Source organism: Pelodiscus sinensis, chromosome 4 (genome assembly GCF_049634645.1).
Source record: "Pelodiscus sinensis isolate JC-2024 chromosome 4, ASM4963464v1, whole genome shotgun sequence".
In the NCBI taxonomy this organism is placed as follows: Eukaryota; Metazoa; Chordata; order Testudines; family Trionychidae; genus Pelodiscus; species Pelodiscus sinensis.
In genome coordinates this window covers 109,649,994-109,670,794 of record NC_134714.1, presented here as the reverse complement: position 1 = coordinate 109,670,794, position 20,801 = coordinate 109,649,994, and the positions used below count along the sequence as shown (strand labels likewise).

The 20,801-nt window shown below is 48.0% G+C and overlaps 1 protein-coding gene across 7 annotated transcripts in view; it reads right to left on the bottom strand.

Annotated features, from left to right (window-relative positions):
• Window positions 1–20,801, bottom strand: part of INSC (INSC spindle orientation adaptor protein) — a 276,146-nt gene that overhangs the window by 178,920 nt on the left and 76,425 nt on the right. For 3 of the 7 annotated variants that reach the window (XM_014575141.3, XM_075928030.1, XM_075928031.1), the window contains one exon: window positions 1,965–2,060. In XM_014575141.3, the coding sequence (XP_014430627.2) occupies window positions 1,965–2,047 (83 nt within the window). In that variant the 5' untranslated portion in view covers window positions 2,048–2,060. Of the gene's footprint in view, window positions 1–1,964; window positions 2,061–2,160; window positions 2,234–20,646; window positions 20,712–20,801 lie in introns of those variants that run through there. The other 4 variants (XM_075928026.1, XM_075928025.1, XM_025186251.2 and 1 more) reach the window with 2 other exon arrangements.

The following is a 20,801-nucleotide window of genomic DNA, read 5'->3' as shown; positions in this document are numbered from 1 at the left end:
GACTTAAGTATGGGACATTGTACTTCTTAGTTTGTTTTTTACATGTGCAATTCAGCGCTTATTGCATAATACAGCAATCCATACTTTGAAACTAAAAGAGCGTATCATGTGATTAAATTAAAACACAAAGCCACTTTTTTTTGAGACATTATAGGGTTACTAGATAGTCTTAAAAAAATACCGGACACACTTCTGGGGGTGGGGAGGGACTGCCTGGGAGGAGGGGTAGGGCTGGGAAGCAGAGCTGGCAGAGGAGGGGCGGGAGCTGGCCAGGGGAGATCGGGGCGGGGAGAGGCGGCCAACGGGAAGCAGAACTGGTCAGTGGGGGGAGGGGCGAGGGAAGAGTGGGGCTAGCCGGGGGAGATTGGGGGGGACAGCCAGCAGGAATGGGGCTGGCCGGGGAGCTCAGGAGGAGAAGAGGAGAACTGGCCGCTGGAAGCAGCGCTGGCGGGGGGTGCAGCAGCACTGGCCGAGGAAGATCGGGAGGAGGAACCGGCCAGCGGGAGGTAGAGCTGGCAGCAAGGGTGGGGGTTGGGTACAGCGGGGCTGGCCAGGGGAGATCGGGAGAGGAGGGGCGAACTGGTCACCGGAAGGAGGGCTGCAGTGGTTTCAGCGGGGAAGATCAGGAGGAGAAGTGGGAGAGAACCAACCGGCCAGCCGGGGGAGGGGGGAGCGTATCAGCCAGTGGGGAGCAGGACTGACCCGGGAAGTGCAGCTCCCAGGGCACTCCCACTCCCTGCACGGTCCAGGTGAAGTGTGAGTCAGTCCAGCTGCGGCTCCACCACGTACTTCACCAGCACGCAGGAGCATGGACTGGGCTTCCCCTCCTCCTCACACACAACCAGGGCTCCCAGTGCCGATTGCACCCCACCTCCCAGCCACTCCCCCAGCCAGGCTTCTGGGCGCCCAGTTGGAAAACCAGAAAATACCAGACATTACACCTGTCCGGTACTTTCTGGATTTTTTTTACCGGACAGAGCCCCAAAAAACCAGACTGTCTGGTAGAAAACTGAACACCTGGCAACCCTAAGACATTAAGGAGTGCCTGGGCACACCCAGCATATTCCGTACACACGCCAGTGATTTGAACAAAGACACGAACTTTTTGGGCCGCTACATTCAATACCCTAATGACATCAAAAGTTAAATATCAGCCCATTCTATTAGCCTCATTTAGCACGGACACTCTAAGGGTATGTCTATACTACCCCCCTAGTTCGAACTAGGCTTCCTAATCCGAACTAGCTAGTCCGTGCCGCGTGTAGCCGCGCGGCACAGGGTCCGAACTAGCTGGCATTTAACAATGGCGCCGGCCGGCTTTATGCAAATGAAGCCCGGGAAATTCAAATCCCGGGCTTCATTTGCAACTCCATATAACTACATTATCCCCCCTAGTTCGAACTAGGGGAGTAGTGTAGACATACCCTAATTGACAAGATTTTTTCCCCTTCTCTTTCCCTCATCATCCCCTCTTTTTCTGCCACTTATTTGTACCTCTGGACCCCTTGCTCTCCACGAAAGCTCATGATAATATCTTCATTTTTGTTAGTCTCTACGGTGCTGCAGGAGCATTCATTGTTTTTTAAAGTTTTTACTAAGAATCTTGTAAGGAAAAATTTACTCTGGCAATTTTGAGACATCATTCATTGGTACATCTTCTCCCATAATCTTGTGGCATAAGGTCATTCTTTGGTATTTGCTTACGTCAAGCATTTCTCAACTCTATGGCCTAATATGGCTAAGGTACAATTCTTACAAGCCTTGTAATCCTGTAAGCCTTGAATTCCGCCTGTAAGCCTTGAATTCCAACCATACTTACTTAAATACCTAATTTTCCTTTCTAGCTACTGATCACTCTTATATTCTATAAGACTACAATTTAGATCTATTTAGTATACAACATGTTCATTGTGACATCACACAACAATCACTGGCTAGTGGATACACATCACATCAGAACTTACCGCTCAACTGGCACTGGATGAGAACCTAAGTAATCATCACTTTGACAATCCATGCTTCTCAGTCTGTTAGTGTACTTCTTCATAGGCCAGACAAATCTAAAAAGAAATAATACATCAAGCAAGAGTCAGCCAGACAGATACAGTACAATACAGTGCCAAACCAATCTTTTGGAGTATGGTAATAATATTCACTTACACCGTCAAATAATCCATTAAGAAGAACTCAAAGGGTCCAATTCTCCTTTACACTAAGAACGTCTCGTGTTGCCCTGACAGAGAGACAGGCCAGAAAGTACATAACTTTGTAGCACACATAGGATTACTATGCTCATGAGGATTCTATTATTGCACAGAACAAAGCGTCACTTGTAACAAATTTTCATTATACCAGCGTGGGGGCTGTAAAGTCACAGAAGGTCATTACCCAGTCTCCTCCCTACTCCCTCCCAGGATCTGTATCTCAAGATCTCAGATTACAATGCAGGCTACTATGTGAAGGATCAGTAGGTTAACACTGTTTAGCAGCACCTATAAATATGTACATTATTATGCATTAAGACAGGCCTGGGCAAAATATGGCCCGTGGGCTGGATCCGGTCCACCAAGCCATATGATCCAGCCCATGGAGTTAGTGGGGAGCCCCCGGCAGGCTCCCCTGCTTGCCCCGTGTGCTGTGCAGAAACATGGCTGATGGGCTTCCTTTCTTTTTCAAAACTGGAGGGAGGGGGAGTTTAGGAGCTGCCCCATCCCCAGCAAAATCCCATTGGATGGTTTCTGGCCAGAAACCAACCAATGGGAGCTGCTTGTGGAATAGCAGGCAACCAATAAGAACCACGCCCCTTCTTCTCGGCTCAGTTATTCACACAAGCACATGGTGAGGTAAGCAGGCAGGCTGGGAAACGTTTTAAGCTCTGCAAGCCTTAGCTCTGCAGGCAAGCAGGCCAGTTTGGCTGGTAGCTGGTAAGTCTCCTGGCCACAGCTTGCCTCTGGCACCCCAGCCCCTCCCTGTCCAACCCTCTGCCCGCTCCTCAACATACCCAAACCCTTTTCCCCATGCCCCCTCCCAGATCTGGCACCCCAATCTCCTGTCCCAGATCACAATACCCTCCTAGGTCCCATCCCAAACCCCTGCACTCCTGTCCCCTGCCCTAGGTCACAACTGCCTCTTTCACCCAAACTCCCTCCCAGACCCCAGTCTCACTCCCGCATCCCAATCCCTTACCCCAAGCTCCTCTCTGCACCAAACCTCCATCCCAGAGCCCACATCTCCTCCATTAATGTCATGGAACGATGCAGCCCTCAACCACTTTCCAAAATCTTGGAGTGGCAAAAATTATTGCTCACCCCTGCATTAAGGAGTGGAGAGCATAGGCCTCTAGTGTCTAATGGTAAGTGTTAACATGAGAATGGCCATACTAGATGAATCCAAATGGTCATCTAGCCCAGAATCCTGTCTTCTGACAGTGGCCTATGGCAGGTGATTCAGGGGGAATGAACAGAACAGGACACTTTTTGAGTGATCCATTCACTCATGTCCATTCCCAGCATCTGGCAGTCAGAGGATTAAGGACACCTAGGGCATGGAGTTGTACTCCTATCTTAGCAAATAGCCAATGATGGACCTGTCTTCTGTGTATTTAGTGAATGTTTTTGGAACCTATTTCTACTTTTGCCCTTCACAAAATCCCCTGACTATGGGTACCGCAGGTTAACTGTGCATTGTGTAAGGAAATATTTCCTTTTGTTGGTTTTAAGCAACTAATATTTGTTAGAGAAAAAACAGGCGACCCAGGAGCAGAGTGGGTAAATGGAACTGCTTTATTGCCCATGCACATTTACCTCAGACATTCAACACAACATCCGAGTGGCCACAGATTGGCACCAATTAAACCCTTTTATCTGTTTTAGTATGTTAATTCACAAGTCTATCACTACTTTTCCTAAAACCTTATTTAGTAATGTTAACTCCCATAAAATGAATATTAATAAACAAATAATTAATACAATTATACCCGCCCCTAATTACTATTTACAGAATATCTAATTGAATCAACACTTTTCTACACTACAAACTTTCTAAATCAGCAGATTACAGAGATTACAAGAAATTTAACCCTGAAGATATTTGATACAGAGCCAATGAGGATAAGCAAAAGACACAACAAAGTAGAGCAGCTGCATGCTTATCTATTTTTCTATGCTGCAAAACGGAAGGGAAAGAACATGTTCAAGGGTAATGCCTACTATGGCTGAACTCCTTACTGCCATCCCAGACCCCTATTCCTTTTGCATATCCCAACACTATTTTCCTTGGGTGAGCCCTAGTTTTGTGTTATGAAGTAGTAACTAACACTTCCTTATTCACTTTGTCCACATCAGTCACAATTTTATAGACCTCTATCACATCCCTCTCTTAGCAAACTCTTTTCAAACCTGAACAACCCCATCCTTCTTAGTCTCTCCTCATAAGGAAACTATTCTACACCTTTAAATTTTCTATTGCTCTTCTTTTCCAGTTCTAATACATATTTGAGTTGAGATGAACTTCAGATAGTATTCAAGATGTGGATTTACAATGGTTGTATCTTGATATTTTGCCTTATCTAGCCTTTTCCAAATAAGGCCTACCATGTGTTAGATGTTTTTAATATATTTTAAATGCTACTGCACATTAAGGAGATGATGCCATCATTTCTATCATGAGTTGCAACAGCTAATTTAGACCTGCATAATTTTATATGCATCATTGCGATTATGTTTTCCAATAAGCATTATTTTGCATTTATCAACATTGAATTTCATCTGTCATTTTGTTGCTCGGTCACCCACTTTTGTGAAATCCCTTTGTACCTTTTCACAGTCTGCTTTGGACTTAATTACCTTCAGTAATTTTAAGCCAAAAAAACCTTTACAATTTCACTCTCTCCCCCCCATTCTACTTAATTTATGAATATATTGGACACACCGGTCCCAGGGGGCAAGATCCCCAGAGGACCCCACTGTTTACCTGTCTTCACTGCAAAAACTGACCACTTACCTCTCTCCTATGTTTCCTATCTTGTAACCAGTTATTGATCCATGAAAGAACCTATCATCTTATTCCACGACAGCTTACTTCGCTTAAGAATCTTTAATGAGGGACCTTGTCAAAGATCCCTATCATCTACATCCATCAGATCACCCTTCTGCATATTTGATGATGCCCTCAAAAATTTGAATACATTGGTGAGGCATTATTGCCCTTTTAAAAATACCATGTTGACTGTCACCCAACGAATTGTATTAATCTATGTGTGTCTGATAATTCTGTTCTTTACTGAAGTTAAGCATAACTTCTGTTCTTTACTGAAGTTAGGCTGTAAATGCCAGCATTGCCTCAGGAGTCTTTTTAAAAAATGATGTAATTTTAGCCATCAACCAGTCATCTGGTACAGCACCAAATTTAAGTGAAAGGTTGCATGTTACAGACTAGTAGTACTGCAATTTCATATTTTAATTCCTTTAGAATTTTTGGGCAAATATGATCTGGTCCTGGTGACTTCACTAGGATGTGACAGGAAGCGAAGGAGAATGGTGGTCAAAAGAAGCGGGGGGTGAAGATCGGTGGATTGAGGTCAGGAGGACAACAGGAAATTGATGTTTTTCCTGAGATGTGAAAGGGAAGAATATGGAATTGGTGGCTTTTGGTCAGGTAGAAAACATTTTACCCAGGAATATCATATGTATTCACTAACTAACATAGCACATTTGAAGGAGCCCCTCATGGAATTTTGGCAGTACATCAATTGGTTATTGGCTATGTTCTGTAAATTGAGGTCAGCTGGCATTTATGAAACTTGCACTCCAAATTGTTCTTAGTTGACAGTAAGTGTGGGCCTTAACCTCTTTCCTAACAAACTGATCTCATTCCTAATGCATTTCCTTGCTTTATGCAGAATTTGTATGTCAAAATCCACAAACTTGCCTTGAGTAAATAAAAGTTACAGCCAAAGTAATGTAGTCTCATACTTCATCCAATAATGCCCAAACCACTAGATTACTGGGGAAAAATTTACTCCTTTTTCCTGGAAATAATTAGTTCACTTTTAAAAGATGTATTAGCAAAAAGAATATACTGCAAATAGGCTAAAACAATTAGTTGTTTAAATATTATTGAATACTCTAATTTTAAAAAATTGCTAGTGTGAAGTTCCTTCTTAAAAACAAGATTGTTTAGAGTTTGATAAACTGCCCCTGTATAGCTCATACATATTAAAACCTATCTACTTCTGAGATATGCCTTGACTTGAAAACAGGATTAATGAGTCTATGACAATAGAGTCTGTCATAGAACCAGGAGAAGTACAGAAAAATCAAATTATACCTTTAAGCTATACAAAAAGGCTATCTCTAGACTGCAGAGCTTTTCCGGGATACTGAAGGTATCCCGGAAAAGCTTTGCCACATCCAAGGAACGTGTCTGCTTTTTCAGAACAATTTCTGAAAAACGGGATGCATTCTTTCGCCATCCCTATAATCCTCATTGTATGAGGAAGAAGGGATGTGTCAAAAGAGGAGGTTTTTCCAAAATTTGGCTCCGTGAAGACAAGCTAAATTTTGGAAAATCCTCGTTCGAAAGAAAAGCGGAAAAAGATACACAAATTGTGGTTCGCAATTCTTTGTAATGTAGATCTACCCTCTGTTTCATCTAATACTTGAAGGGCAGCTAACATAACTATAAGTTTAGTTTTACTGGAAATCCTTGGTGTCTTTTAATCAAGGAAATAAAATATTGATCTTCAAAGTCAAATTTCTTTTCTATACAATTATTTGTAAAGAATTGAGACCCCTTTTCTAACAAACTATATCTGAATTCACACTATGGATATCAGGTGGCTGACTACATATAGTATTAAAAATATAATTCATGTTTTTTGCTCTCAACACAAAAGCAAAGGCCTCGAGCTAGCAAGCCAATTCAGCTGCTCCATTAGCTCAACCAGGAAAGGTTCCCTCCATACACAATTATACACAAGAGGCTCATATCTAATCTTTTACACACTAACTGAAAAGCTAAGTAGTTTGGACTTGGCCAAAAATCAACACATTTTCAGATGCCACCACCTCCTAAAAGGAATAAGTTGAGTGCCTCATTTGTTCATTCTACTTCACTGACTGGACTACCTCTCCCATGAAAAATACATGGTCTCATTGTTTGCCAACTCACTATAGTGCTTCCTTATGGTAGCATCTAAAATGGATGGCATTGCAAACTGCCGCAGAAGGTACACATGCAGTAGCTCTAGCAAAAAAAATATTAATGTGTACACACACACACACACACACACACACACACACAATCTACTATACCAAAAACATGCTGTGAGGCTATTTCTCTGAAAGTTTAAAACATTCTTAGGGCAATGTGTGCTGCCTCTGCTATGCTTGCACTTTTGAGGTCTCAACCTTTTCTGTAGATCCACTGAGAATTTTTTTCTTGTCAATACAGCGCTTTTCACTACCACTAAATTCAACTTAAAATTTTCATATGGACACCCAGCTGCTTTGTTGAGATGTTTTTCATAGTACTCATAACTGCTGGTCTTCAAGGAGTGCCTGAAGTCCTGTTTCAATGCTTTTTCTCCACAAAGTGCTGTGGAAAAAAATCTCAAGGAAGCAAGTGTGTGTGTGTGTGTGTGTGTGAAGCAAGTGTGTGTGTGTGTGTGAGAGAGAGAGAGAGAGAGAGAGAAATTTGGAAGTTGCTCTTGTGACTTTAACCCATTCATAATTACCAGAAAAAGAACAAAAATAAATAACTACATACACCACCTGTATGAGAATCTTTGTGCTATCAGCAGATATGCAGCCAGTATTTACTGGAACTAAGTTTCATTAAGACAAAATTAGACTGCTTCTAAAAATAAAACCATTTTAAGTATCTAGTAACCTTTTTGAAAGAGACCCATAAGTCCTTATATTTTTAATCTAATTATTTTTATGTGTCTTATTGGTCATTTTCATATTGATAATAGGTTAATTTAGTAAAAGTGAATGTCTAAGTACCTTAATATCTGTGTTTATGGCATTAAGTGCAGGGCAACTGCCCGTCAGACAAATGACAGGCCTGTATGCAGGAATTTCTGTTGCAGGGGGATGCGGGAGGGGCTCCACCTCCAGCTCCAACCCCAGCCTCTATCCTGGAATAAGAACGGGGGAAATGAGCCCCAGGCTTCCCCCCGCCACCTGAGCACAGGGGAGGGAGGCTGGGGGCAGTGTGCCACCTGCTTTCCCCCGGCTGGCTAGAGCATGGGGGAGGGAGGCTGGCAGCGCACCACCTCTGTCTTTCCCAGAATGGCCCCATGGAAGATCATGAATGACCATGAGGTAGCTAGTAGAGGAAGGTACCTTGGCAGAATAGTGTTGGGGAAGATTGGGGGGGGGGGGGTAGCTAGGTCTGATTAACTCCCAGACTGAGGCCCTGCTAAAGGGGCCTGCAAGGTTAGTAGGGCTGCAAAGAGACAGACAGCCCAGTAGGATTAGGTAGCAGGTCCAACTTCCACCTCTTGTCAATGATGAAGAGGCCCGTTCAAACTGCAATGTGCCCCTGCAAGAAGGGGCTAGATGAATGGCAGGTGGTCACTAATGCAAGGTGGGATTAAGGGTAATTGGTACCCTGGGAAGGGAGGGATGCAGGAAATGGGGCTAGATGGACCTTTAGAAAGACCCAATATGGCTGTTATATCAGTCACGGCAGAGAGTTTCTCAGACTGAAATAACTGACTCATTTAGTCCTATTACTGCTAGACTTAAGGAATTGCTTTACTCAGAAAAGGATGTGCTGGACAGTGGAGCTCCTGAAACTGATACAATTAAGTACACATTTCTGAAACCCTAATGCCAGGACATCCTCCCTTCTGAAGATTAAAATCAAGGCTATGAACTGTCAGCTGTAATTTCAAAACCACAACTTTAACATTAAAAGGAAGGTGGGTTTTTCCCCCTCCTCAAAAAATCATTTTTTTTTCAGAGAATAATTTTCTCATCCTCAGCTATTAACATCCTTGGATTTGTAGAAAGCTAATCTCATAAATAGCATGACTAACCTGGGGATAACAAGCCTTCATCCATAGCTGAAAGTCATTGTAGACCAGATACATGATTTATCAGAATGGTTGTTCCATCATAAAGGGAAAAAGTCCCAGAACTGCCAAAGAGTGTCTGTTCTCCTTTTATACTACTGAAAATCTGGGAATCACTAGTTATTATTCTCCCGATACACAGAAGATCTGCTAATAGAATACCACAAATCAAATTAAAGGCAGTATTGTGAGAGTACTTGGGTACTATTAGTTTGCATAAGTTAGTCAGACAAGTGGAGGAAAGTATGCATGTGTTCTACCCTCTAACAATACATAGGATTCATTATTAGTTTTTTCTACTGTCCACTTTAACACTCAGAGTGCTAATACTGTTTCATACAGTTTTATGCTGCTGTGAATCCACTTACTTGAATGGAGTTATTCCTCATTTACACCAGAGAGTGCAAAAATCAGAATGAGAGTGCACAAAAATGGGGAATAAAATCAAGAACAAGAAAAACTTTAGAATCCAGCAAAAGTTATGCTGAAATGTTAGCAATGATGGAGGCCACACAAGAACATAGATTTGTACACAGATATTCCCTGGATTCCAAACAACACTTTTAAAAGGGTGGGGGGATGCAGAGTCAGGTTTACTTAGATCTTTAGCAGCATTACTTTTAGAATCAATAACCAAGCTTGCACTGGGCTTAGCAACATTACAAAGCAACCTCTGCATACAAATGAACTATTCCTCTACAATGGCAGTGTACCTTTTGGGAGCACACCACATTTCTCCCCCATTCCTCCCAGAACATATACGTTTCTTCTGGGACCCCTTCTATTTCTTTCATTACATGCCTCTTGAATATCAGATCCTTTAACAAACTTGCAGCAAGCATATTTGGACTCTTCAGCAATTGACACACCACCATTCCGCTGTCAAATGGAGAAACTAGATCCATTTTATGAAGTTCTGCATGGTTAATTCTGTGTATGAGGGCTCTGAATTGGATTTTCTTCTTCTGAGCTTTGGTATATGCATTGGCACATGAAGGAATCATGATGAAAGAAGAAACAAGAAACTGATATTTCCAAATCCTGCACTGACTTGAGGAGGGCAGTATCAACAAACCCAAGCAATGCGGGGGAGAGGGGAAGAGACAAAAAGCCAGTAGTAAGACCCCCGAAAAATAATATTGGCCTAAAAGTAATCAGGTTTTAAATAATACATTTGGATTCTTTATATTTGCCTTCTGATTTTGGAGCCTTTACAAGGCTTTTATGTCACATTTTCTAGCTTTAATGCAACCAGAAGAGTCCCACACAAATACTTTTTTTTTAAAGGTGAAAGTCGAGAGGCTCATACTGTCTCTTGATTCCGGCCATTGGGACATTTTAAAAAAGCAGCAAATATGAAACTCTCAATAAAACTGTGAGCTGGCAACACTGGGAAGAGTGAAAAAGCAGATTCCCTAAGCTCACATAATAAATTTAAGCCTATGTCTATAAATGCTGCAGACTGCAAAGACCTGTCATCTCATCTAGACAGTCCCATTGCCAGCACACAATTTTTCCTTTCCACGTAACTTCTAGTTATTCACTAAATTTAGGTTTAAATGTCTCCACAATGGGCTTTCTAAATATTATTTTAAATACATGTAATGCAGTAAGAAACAGGAAAGGATGTGACTTCTTTCAGACTACATCATTTGTCTAAGCAAATAATTTTGGAACAAAAAGAGCCAGAGCCCTAACTTGAATCATGTGAGTCAGAACCTCCAGTAAATTCAGCTTCTCCTCTTGGCACCTTCATTCTTAGCTCATGACTCAGAGGGCATGTCTACACTAGGAAATTATTTTGCAATAACTCCCAAAATAGTGTGTCCACACTTCAGGAAAGCCTTGAAATTACTTCAAGGTAGGATCCTTTAATGTGGATGAGCTACCTCAACTTAGAACCCCGGAAAGCACTGGAGAAGTAATTGCTTTGAATGACACTGGGGAGTAGTTATTTTAAAATAGCAGCAGTTGTGCATCCAATTACCGTTATTCCGAAATAACTATTTTGAAAGAAGCATTCCTCATGGAAAGCAGAAGTTACTATTTCAAAATAATTAGCCCCTTATTTTGAAATAATGGGCTTGGTAGTGTGGACACTCTGATGGGTATTTCAAAATAAGGGGAGTTATTTTGAAATAACTTCCTCGTGTAGACCAGGGCAGAGGGACCTCCTCTCCTGAGAGGGGTATACACATTTATAAAATATGCTGTATTGTAGGGGCAATAATAAGGAGCAATGTTTCTAGAAATTAACATTTCAGTGACAAAGAATTTACCTGAGGCTCATTACCAAATGAGAAATAGATTGCTACTTGCTCCTGCATTTTTTGTTGCTTTTTTTGTTGTTGTTTTATTTTGTTTGTTTGGGTTTTTTTGTTTTGTTTTTTTAAGTGCTGAATAATCACTCCATTAGAGCATTTATTATTTTTCATACCAATACTAATATAGGTTGTTCTTAAAACACCGAGAGGTACAACTTTTTCTAGCTACACATTGCCTATTTAATTGATTGGCTGTATAATGGTTCCTTCAGTCTTAATGGAAGACTACAAGTATGTTCCTTTGACATCACTTCTTTCAAGGATGATTTCTAATGCTAAAGCTCAAAATGAGAGTAACCCTGTGACGGGGTGAGGCAACCCCGCACTAGAAGGGCCCCCCCCCAGCGAGGCAGGGGAAAGCGGCGCAGCTTGTCTCGCCGCCGCCGAGGACGCGTCCGGTGGGGTAACCGGGACGCGCCGCTCGGCAGGCGGTCGAGCTGGCGGGACCCCGAGCAACACGGGGGAGGGCGGTGACGGGGTGAGGCAACCCTGTATCGAGGAGGGCCCCCCCAGCGGGGCAGAAAGAAACGCCGCGGCTGGACCCGCTGCCGCCGGGGACGCAGGCAGCAGGGCAGCCGGGATATGCCGCCAGGCTGGCAGCTCCAGGGACGCAGCCCGGGACATCGCGGGGGAAGAACCCCCCCCCCGGCAAGGTTAGTGGGGACAACAGGGCAGGAACGGCACCCCACCAGCCTCGGGGCGGGCAGCCCTGCGGACGCCCCAGCCAGCCCTATGCCCCACAGCTGCAGGAGATGGAGAGGACGCTGGGGGTGAGGGGAAACAGCTGGGGCGGAGAAGCTGGGGCCGTGGACGAGCACAGGTGTGGGTGCTCTGGAGGGGCGGGGCGGCACCTTCCCCAGGTATAAAGTCAGGAGAGGCAGAAGCAGGGGGAGAGGAGAAGGAGGACGCTGGAGGCAGAGACTGAGAGACACCAAGGAGGCGGCGGGACCAGCCGGCTGGTGAGCGGACGAGCGAGGGCGTGAGGAAGCAGCCCAGGGCGGGTGTGCTGAAGCCCGAGGGTTGATGCGTTGCGGCTCCGTGCCCCATCAGCCAGGTCGGGGGAGAGAAGAGCATCTCCCCCGCCTTAGGGCCCTGGGCTGGGGTCTGGAGAGAGGGAGGGCCCGGACCCCCCTCACCTCCTCGCTCGTGGGATCCTCTGGGCAACCGCCGGGAGGGCCGACCCGGCGCCGCGGCACAGAGACTGGGACCTTCCTGGGCGGCAACCGTGGTAGTGTGACTGCCCAGGACGGGGTGGGCTCATGGACCCCGTAACACGTGGTGGAGAATGTGGGCATGGGGCCCCCGAACGGAAGGGGGGCGCTAGCGGGGCAGGGGTGGCTCTAGGGCACGGATAAGGGTGGAGGCTTGTGGTCTTCTCTCTAAGGGGGCCGCCCAGATGGAGCCGGCAAAGGTGTTGGAGTGGGTGATGGAAAACCAGCAGCAGCAGCAGCACCAACAGACGCAGATCGTGCAACAGCTGGCGGCGCAGTTTCAAGAGCAGCAACGGCAACTGGTTAGAGAGCTCACGGAACACCAACAGGCGGTAGGGGCCCGACGAGGGAGAGGGGAAGCCCCCTGGCCAGGGGAGGAAGACGCAGCGGGAGGGGTCCAGCCGCCCGTTCGTTTAGCTAAGTTAGGCCCAGCGGATGACGTGGAGGCCTTCCTCGTAACCTTTGAGCGAGTGGCCACGGCGGCAAGATGGCCGGAAGAACACTGGGCAACTATAGTAGCTCCCTACTTGTCCGGGCCGGCCCAGATGGCATATCGGGGGTTGCCCGCGAGGGAGGCGCTCCACTACTATAAAGTGAAGGAGGCCATATTAGATCAGGTAGGGATAACCCCCGAAACGTACCGCCAGCGGTTCCGGCAAGAACGATACCGACCAGGAGACCGGCCCCGCGCGGTGGCCCATCGCCTGAAGGAGTCCGGGATGCGGTGGCTGGAACCCGAGCCCAAGACGGGAATGCAGGTGGCGGAGATTGTCATTTTGGAACAGTTTATACAGGTGCTCCCGGGGGAAGGACAGAGGTGGGTTCGGCGTCACCGGCCCTCCACGTTAGCTGAAGCAGTGACGTTGATGGAGGATTTTATGGCCGCAGAAGGAACAGAGGAGCGCGGGAAGAATCCGGTGAGTAATCAGCCCGGGAGAGCGTCGATTGCAAGTAAGGGCCCCGCCGGGAGGGGAGAGCGGAGGCAGTCGGCAGAACCGGGGCCAGCCTGGGGACAGAAGTTAGCACCCGTGTGGCGGAACCCCGCAGAAGAGCCCAGGGAGGAGAAGAGGGGGCCCGCCCCTGAGAGAGACAACGGTCGGAAGGTGGGGCCACCTAATAAGCTGGTCTGCTTCCAGTGCGGGCAGGAGGGCCACTTCCGCCGGGAATGCCCTGTAATGGACTGTACGTTCGGAAGGGTGATGACCCCGGAGGCCCAGAAGGCGAAAAACCTGCCGAGTAAGGTGATGGCCAGGGTAAAAGTGGGGGGCCGTATCGTGGAGGCACTGGTGGATTCTGGCTGCGGACAAACGATGGTACGGGCAGACCTGGTCGAAGGGGGAGCAGCTACGGGAGGGCCCATCTGGATGCAGTGTGTCCACGGGGACGTCCGCCCTTATCCGACGGCTTGGGTCCAGATAGAGGACGGACGGCATACAGAGACGTGGCGAGTGGCGTTAGCCCCAAACCTGGCGTACCCCGCCCTGCTAGGATACGATTGGCCGGGCCTGGGCCCCTTGCTCCGACAATGGGGGCAGGCCGCGACATCACCCGAGGACGACCCCGGGGAAAGGGTGCTGGAGGTGGCGCAGGGGGAAGAAGCCCCGTTCCCGACTATCGGGCACCCGGCGGGAGGGGCTACGCCGGCCGGTACCGGAGAGGAGGCCCAGCAGTCTAATCTGGATGTAGACGAAGGGGACTTCATCCAGCTTCAGCGAGAAGACCCCTCGCTTCAGCGAGCCTGGGACCAAGCTACGGCTCCGGGTGAAGGAGACGGGACTCAGGAGATCTATGGCCAGAATCCCCGATTTGAGGTACGCGGGGATCGATTATACCGGGTGACCCAGGAGAGGGAGGGACGCGAGACAGTCCGCCAGCTATTAGTCCCCACCCGGTACAGGTGGCGGGTCTTGGAATTGGCGCACGCCCACCCCTGGGCCGGTCACCTGGAGCGGGAGAAGACCCAACAGCGCGTGCTGCAAAGGTTCTTCTGGCCGGGGGTATATCGGGCTGTCCGGGACTTTTGTGACTCCTGCCCACAGTGCCAGCTGACGGCCCCAGCAGGGATCCCGAGGGCCCCGCTCATTCCGCTCCCGGTGGTGGGTGTCCCTTTTGAGCGGGTGGCTTTCGACCTGGTAGGGCCGGTCGAGAAGTCGGGACGGGGGCACCAATTTATATTGGTTTTAATAGACTACGCAACCCGGTATCCCGAGGCCGTCCCATTGCGGTCCACCACGGCGTCCGTGATCGCGGGAGAGCTGGTAAAAATCTTCGCGCGGGTAGGGCTCCCTCGGGAGGTGTTAACGGATCAGGGCCCAAATGTCACATCCCGGGTAATGAGCGAACTTTGTCGGATGCTGCGGATTAAAACTTTACGCACCTCCGTGTACCACCCCCAAACGGATGGCCTAGTAGAACGATTTAACAAGACGCTTAAAGCAATGATAAGACGGTTTATACATGATGACCCCCGGGAATGGGATAAGATGTTGCCGGCCCTGTTGTTTGCTGTCAGGGAAGTGCCCCAGGCCTCCTCGGGGTACTCCCCATTTGAATTGTTGTACGGGCGGCAACCGCGGGGAATATTAGACCTGGTGAAAGAGAACTGGGAAGAGCAAGAGTCGAGGGCCCGGGGGACAGTCCACTATGTGCTGCAACTCCGGGAAAGGTTGAGAGCACTGGGGGAGTTAGCGAAAAGCAATCTAGAAAGGGCTCAGGAGCACCAGGAAAGACGCTACAACCAGGGGGCCCGTTTGAGGGAGTTCGCACCAGGAGATCGGGTCCTGTTGCTATTGCCAGACCGAGACTCCAAGCTGATGGCGAGGTGGCAGGGCCCATTTGAGGTTCTCCGGAGGGTCGGGAAGGTGGACTATGAACTGAGGTTACAAGGAAAAAGGAAGGACACCCAAATATACCATGTAAACCTCTTAAAGAGGTGGAAGCCCCGAGAAGCACTATTTGTGGATCCGCGGCCCCTCGAGTTAGACCTCGGCCCTTGGTGTGAGTCAGAGGAAAAACCCTGGATAGAGGGAGAACTGGCACCCGCGCAGAGGAAAGAGATGGAACAGCTGCTACAGACATTTCCACACGTGCTAACAAGCCGTCCAGGTAAGACGACCCTCGCCGCCCATGAGATAGACACGGAACCCAGGAAGAGAGTCCGCAACCCGCTCAGGCCATTACCACGGAAGTTATGGGAGCCCGTGAAACAGGAGTTACAGATGATGTTACAGTGGGGGGTGGTAGAAGAGTCGCATAGTGACTGGCGGAGCCCGATAGTGCTGGTTCCAAAGGCAGACAAGACATTACGGTTCTGTATAGACTTCCGGGGGGTGAATGCGATCTCACGCTTCGACGCCTACCCTATGCCCCGGGTGGAGGAGTTGCTCGAACGTATTGGAGAAGCCCAGTACCTCTCCACGACTGACCTCACGAAAGGCTACTGGCAAATCCCTCTGACCCCCGGAGCCAGGGAAAAGACCGCCTTTGCAACTCCCTTTGGGCTGTACCAATTTGTGACGATGCCATTCGGGCTCCATGGCACCGCGGCAACATTCCAACGGCTCATGGACCGAATACTGCGGCAGCATCAGACCTTCGCCGTCGCGTATATTGACGACATCGTCATCTTTAGCACAACCTGGGGGCAACATCTTTAACATGTGCAGGCCATCCTCAAAACCTTAGCGGAGGCTGGTTTAACAGCAAACCCAAAGAAATGCAAATTCGGACGCCGGGAAGTGTCATACCTAGGCTACACCGTGGGGGGAGGGCACCTAAAGCCCTTAGTCGACAAGGTGAGTGCGGTACGGGATTGGCCTTTACCAACAACCAAGAGACAGATACGTCAGTTCCTGGGGTTAGCGGGGTACTACAGGCGATTTATAGCCGACTTCGCCACCCTAGCGGCCCCGTTGACGGACATGACGCGGAATAACCAACCCCAAAAAGTAAGATGGACCGAAAGGGGCAGGCAGGCATTTGACACTATCAAACGGCGCCTGGTGTCCGCCCCTATATTACGACAACCCGACTTTTCAAGACCATTCATCCTACAGACGGACGCCTCAGAGGTGGGGCTCGGGGCAGTGTTAGCGCAGGAAGTCGAAGGGGGGGAGCATCCCATACTATACCTGACTCGCAAACTGTTCGATCGGGAAAAGAACTATGCAACTATTGAGAAAGAGGCCCTGGCAGTTAAATGGGCCATTGAGGCTTTACGTTATTATCTTCTAGGGGACCGGTTCCTGTTGATCACAGACCACGCACCGTTGAAGTGGATCCAGTCGATGAAAGAGACTAATGCACGAATAATGCGGTGGTATTTAGTTCTCCAACCGTACTGTTTCCAAGTGGTACACCGCCCGGGGGCGGCGCACCAGAACGCGGACTTCCTATCGCGAAGTATAAAGGAGGCTGAGGGGACGAAAGGACCCCCAGAGCTCGACTTAAGGGGGGAGGTGTGTGACGGGGTGAGGCAACCCCGCACTAGAAGGGCCCCCCCCAGCGAGGCAGGGGAAAGCGGCGCAGCTTGTCTCGCCACCGCCGAGGACGCGTCCGGTGGGGTAACCGGGACGCGCCGCTCGGCAGGCGGTCGAGCTGGCGGGACCCCGAGCAACACGGGGGAGGGCGGTGACGGGGTGAGGCAACCCTGCATCGAGGAGGGCCCCCCCAGCGGGGCAGAAAGAAACGCCGCGGCTGGACCCGCTGCCGCCGGGGACGCAGGCAGCAGGGCAGCCGGGATATGCCGCCAGGCTGGCGGCTCCAGGGACGCAGCCCGGGACATCGCGGGGGAAGAACCCCCCCCCGGCAAGGTTAGTGGGGACAACAGGGCAGGAACGGCACCCCACCAGCCTCGGGGCGGGCAGCCCCGCGGATGCCCCAGCCAGCCCTATGCCCCACAGCTGCAGGAGATGGAGAGGACGCTGGGGGTGAGGGGAAACAGCTGGGGCGGAGAAGCTGGGGCCGTGGACGAGCACAGGTGTGGGTGCTCTGGAGGGGCGGGGCGGCACCTTCCCCAGGTATAAAGTCAGGAGAGGCAGAAGCAGGGGGAGAGGAGAAGGAGGACGCTGGAGGCAGAGACTGAGAGACACCGAGGAGGCGGCGGGACCAGCCGGCTGGTGAGCGGACGAGCGAGGGCGTGAGGAAGCAGCCCAGGGCGGGTGTGCTGGAGCCCGAGGGTTGATGCGTTGCGGCTCCATGCCCCATCAGCCAGGTCGGGGGAGAGAAGAGCATCTCCCCCGCCTTAGGGCCCTGGGCTGGGGTCTGGAGAGAGGGAGGGCCCGGACCCCCCTCACCTCCTCGCTCGTGGGATCCTCTGGGCAACCGCCGGGAGGGCCGACCCGGCGCCGCGGCACAGAGACTGGGACCTTCCTGGGCGGCAACCGTGGTAGTGTGACTGCCCAGGATGGGGTGGGCTCATGGACCCCGTAACAAACCCTATTCAAGATAATGGCTTCTTACACTGGAAAAGGTTCATGCTAAGCAGCAGGTTTTGTGCAACCCTTTCTCTCAGTTGAAGTTTTCAAATTGTTAGGTTATGGTCTCAGTCATAAAAATTCTCAGAGATACGGTTGGATTGCAGAATTTCATTTTTTGGCCCACAAAATATTGAGTCTTGTAGACCCTCAATTCACACAGAAATCAAAAGGAGCTGAGGATAAAGAGTACCCTGCAGGAAACACTGATCTGACAAGTTCAGATCTCTCATTTGCATCTCACATGCAGCCCCGGCCTTAGGTTCCCCACCCCTGCTCCACATCAAGGAAGAGGCCAGGGAGAAGCAAAGGAAAAGCATTGCAGTATGAGCCTACGTGCCCAGGTTGTATTTCCATCTCTGTCACCAAGTACTGAGTGACTGCACCTAAGTCTCTTTAGCCTCTTACCTCTTTGTTTAGATTGTAAGCTCTTTGGGTCAGAGAGTGTCTGTTACATGTACATGTAAAGCACCTAGCACGGAGTAGTCCTATTTCATTGAAAGCCTCTAGGAACTATTGTGATATAAATAAAAATGAACAGAAAATCAAAGATGTAAAATGTGAATTAACAGAGTAGTATCCTTCTAATTAATTGATGTCACCTGTTCCTGACATGAAATTCCTGAACTCAAATGGAATACTCTAACTCTAGTTAGCACTCAATAGATCAATGAGTATTTTTAATATGGTTTTACTGATGTTGTGGTAAAGTCACTTGGGCTCCACCACCTTTAACGCAATAATAAACTTAAGGGGAACTGAAATAGAGAAATTAAGTGACTTCTCCAAAGTTACACCGGCATCCAGAAAGTCAGAAACCAAAACCAAGTTCTGCTGACTGTCCATCTCCTATATCTTAACCACAGTGTTCCCTGTAAGCTGTGCGCTTTTGCAGCTGTTCAGCTGAGCTGCATTTGAATCTCTGATTAGCAGCGTGATCACAGGTTTTGTTTCTGCTGGTGGTGAACATTTCCACGTGCTTTCATGCACACAGAAAAAATCCACACCTGGATGAGAAAAGATTAGAGGGAATGTTGCAGAAGACTAGTCTTTCCTCCAAGCACTAATTCAACATAAATATGGATTGCCGAATTGGGCCCCACATGAACTGCTTACTACCTGCAAAGTATAAAGAATAGGAATGTCACTGCATGCCCCTACAGAAAGGGAATCATCTGTAATCAGAAGATTTGAGCTCACTTAATGCCAGCTGCTGTTATTCACCTATGCTGTCTGAAGGACATCCTGCTTGATTACATTGAGATTCCTCTAAGCCAGAGGTGGGCAATAAGCCAGATGTGACTTGCCAGGATTAGCCACTATCAGGTCACAGGTGCTTTATTTACCTGAGCCTCTGCAGGTATGGCTGCTTGAAGCTCCTGTTGGTTGTGGATTGCCGTTTCCAGCTAGTGAGAGCTGTGGGAAGCAGTGTCCTGCTCTACACTATTCCCACAGCTCCCAGTGGCTGGGAACAGTGATCCATGGCCAACGGGGGCTTCAATTGGCCATTCCCAGGGAGGTAAATAAAGCTCTGGCAGACCACCAAGGGCTCACCCTGCTGAGCTGCATCCAGACAGCTGGCCAGTTATTGCCCACCACTCCTCTAAGCATTCTGAAAATGATCTGACATTTAGGAGGATTTTTTAAAAGATGAAAAATACTATATTAAATTCAGGTCACAATCCCCATCTGCTCCTCATGCACCACCCACCACAGACCTTATTGGAAGGATTACATAGCATTGCATGGTAAACAGTGTTGGCATTTTAAAAATATTTGCAAGCTATCACTAATGTTTTCATTTTGCAGAGTTAATATCCAATTGCTCCTTTTTGACATTCACTTAAAAACTCTTGAAACTAGTCTCAGGCCAAGAACTGACACAGCCACAGACACCTGAAACTTAATGGGGTAAGTAACACAAGCTGGAGGGCTAAAAGCAGTTTCCTGTGCCACTAGAACAGGTTTTTGCATCCAGCAATAAACTCCAGTGCCTGTGATTGGTGGTTTTATTTATTCTTGTAAGTGTGGAAATGGGAGGAAAAGAAAAAAAACCAGAGACCTTCTTCATAAGTTAATAAGGAAGAAAACATACAATCTGTGTCAAAAGTTACTGTCTGCTAATAAGACATTTCAGCTGAATACAGAGGAATCAGATTTAATGAAAGAGGAAACCAGTTCAGTCAAAACACTGAAGAGTCTGTAATGAGAGGATCCAACGTTCAAAATCTTAGTTCATGGCCTAGGAAATAAAAATGAGAGCTGCCTTCAATACTGATGTGATGCTTTTTTTAGTTGTAAGAGGTCATCACCTGCAGTGCTTCCTACCATAAAAGATACCAGACATAGTTGAGCCAAATAATGCCAGGTTCATATAAATAAACTAGGTAGCCATTTGTTAAACTAAACCAAACACATAGCTGTATTTTCCAGTGCAGGTTCCAACATATAAGAAAGTAAAAATCATGAGTCAGCCCCTTCCCCCTGCTAAAAAATCATGAGTGCATTAAAAATTGTAAGAGTGTTAAGGAGAATATTAATGTTAAAAACATTACCTTTGGTTTTTTAGCCTTTATGGTGCACTGTGGTCATGCTTTCAAGCTTTTTTCAAGCTCTCATTCTGGAAAATAAAATATTAAGTGAGAAAGAGAAGCTCAGATTCTTGCCTAATCAAGTTTCTCCAGGAGCTGGAGCATTAAAATAAAAACAC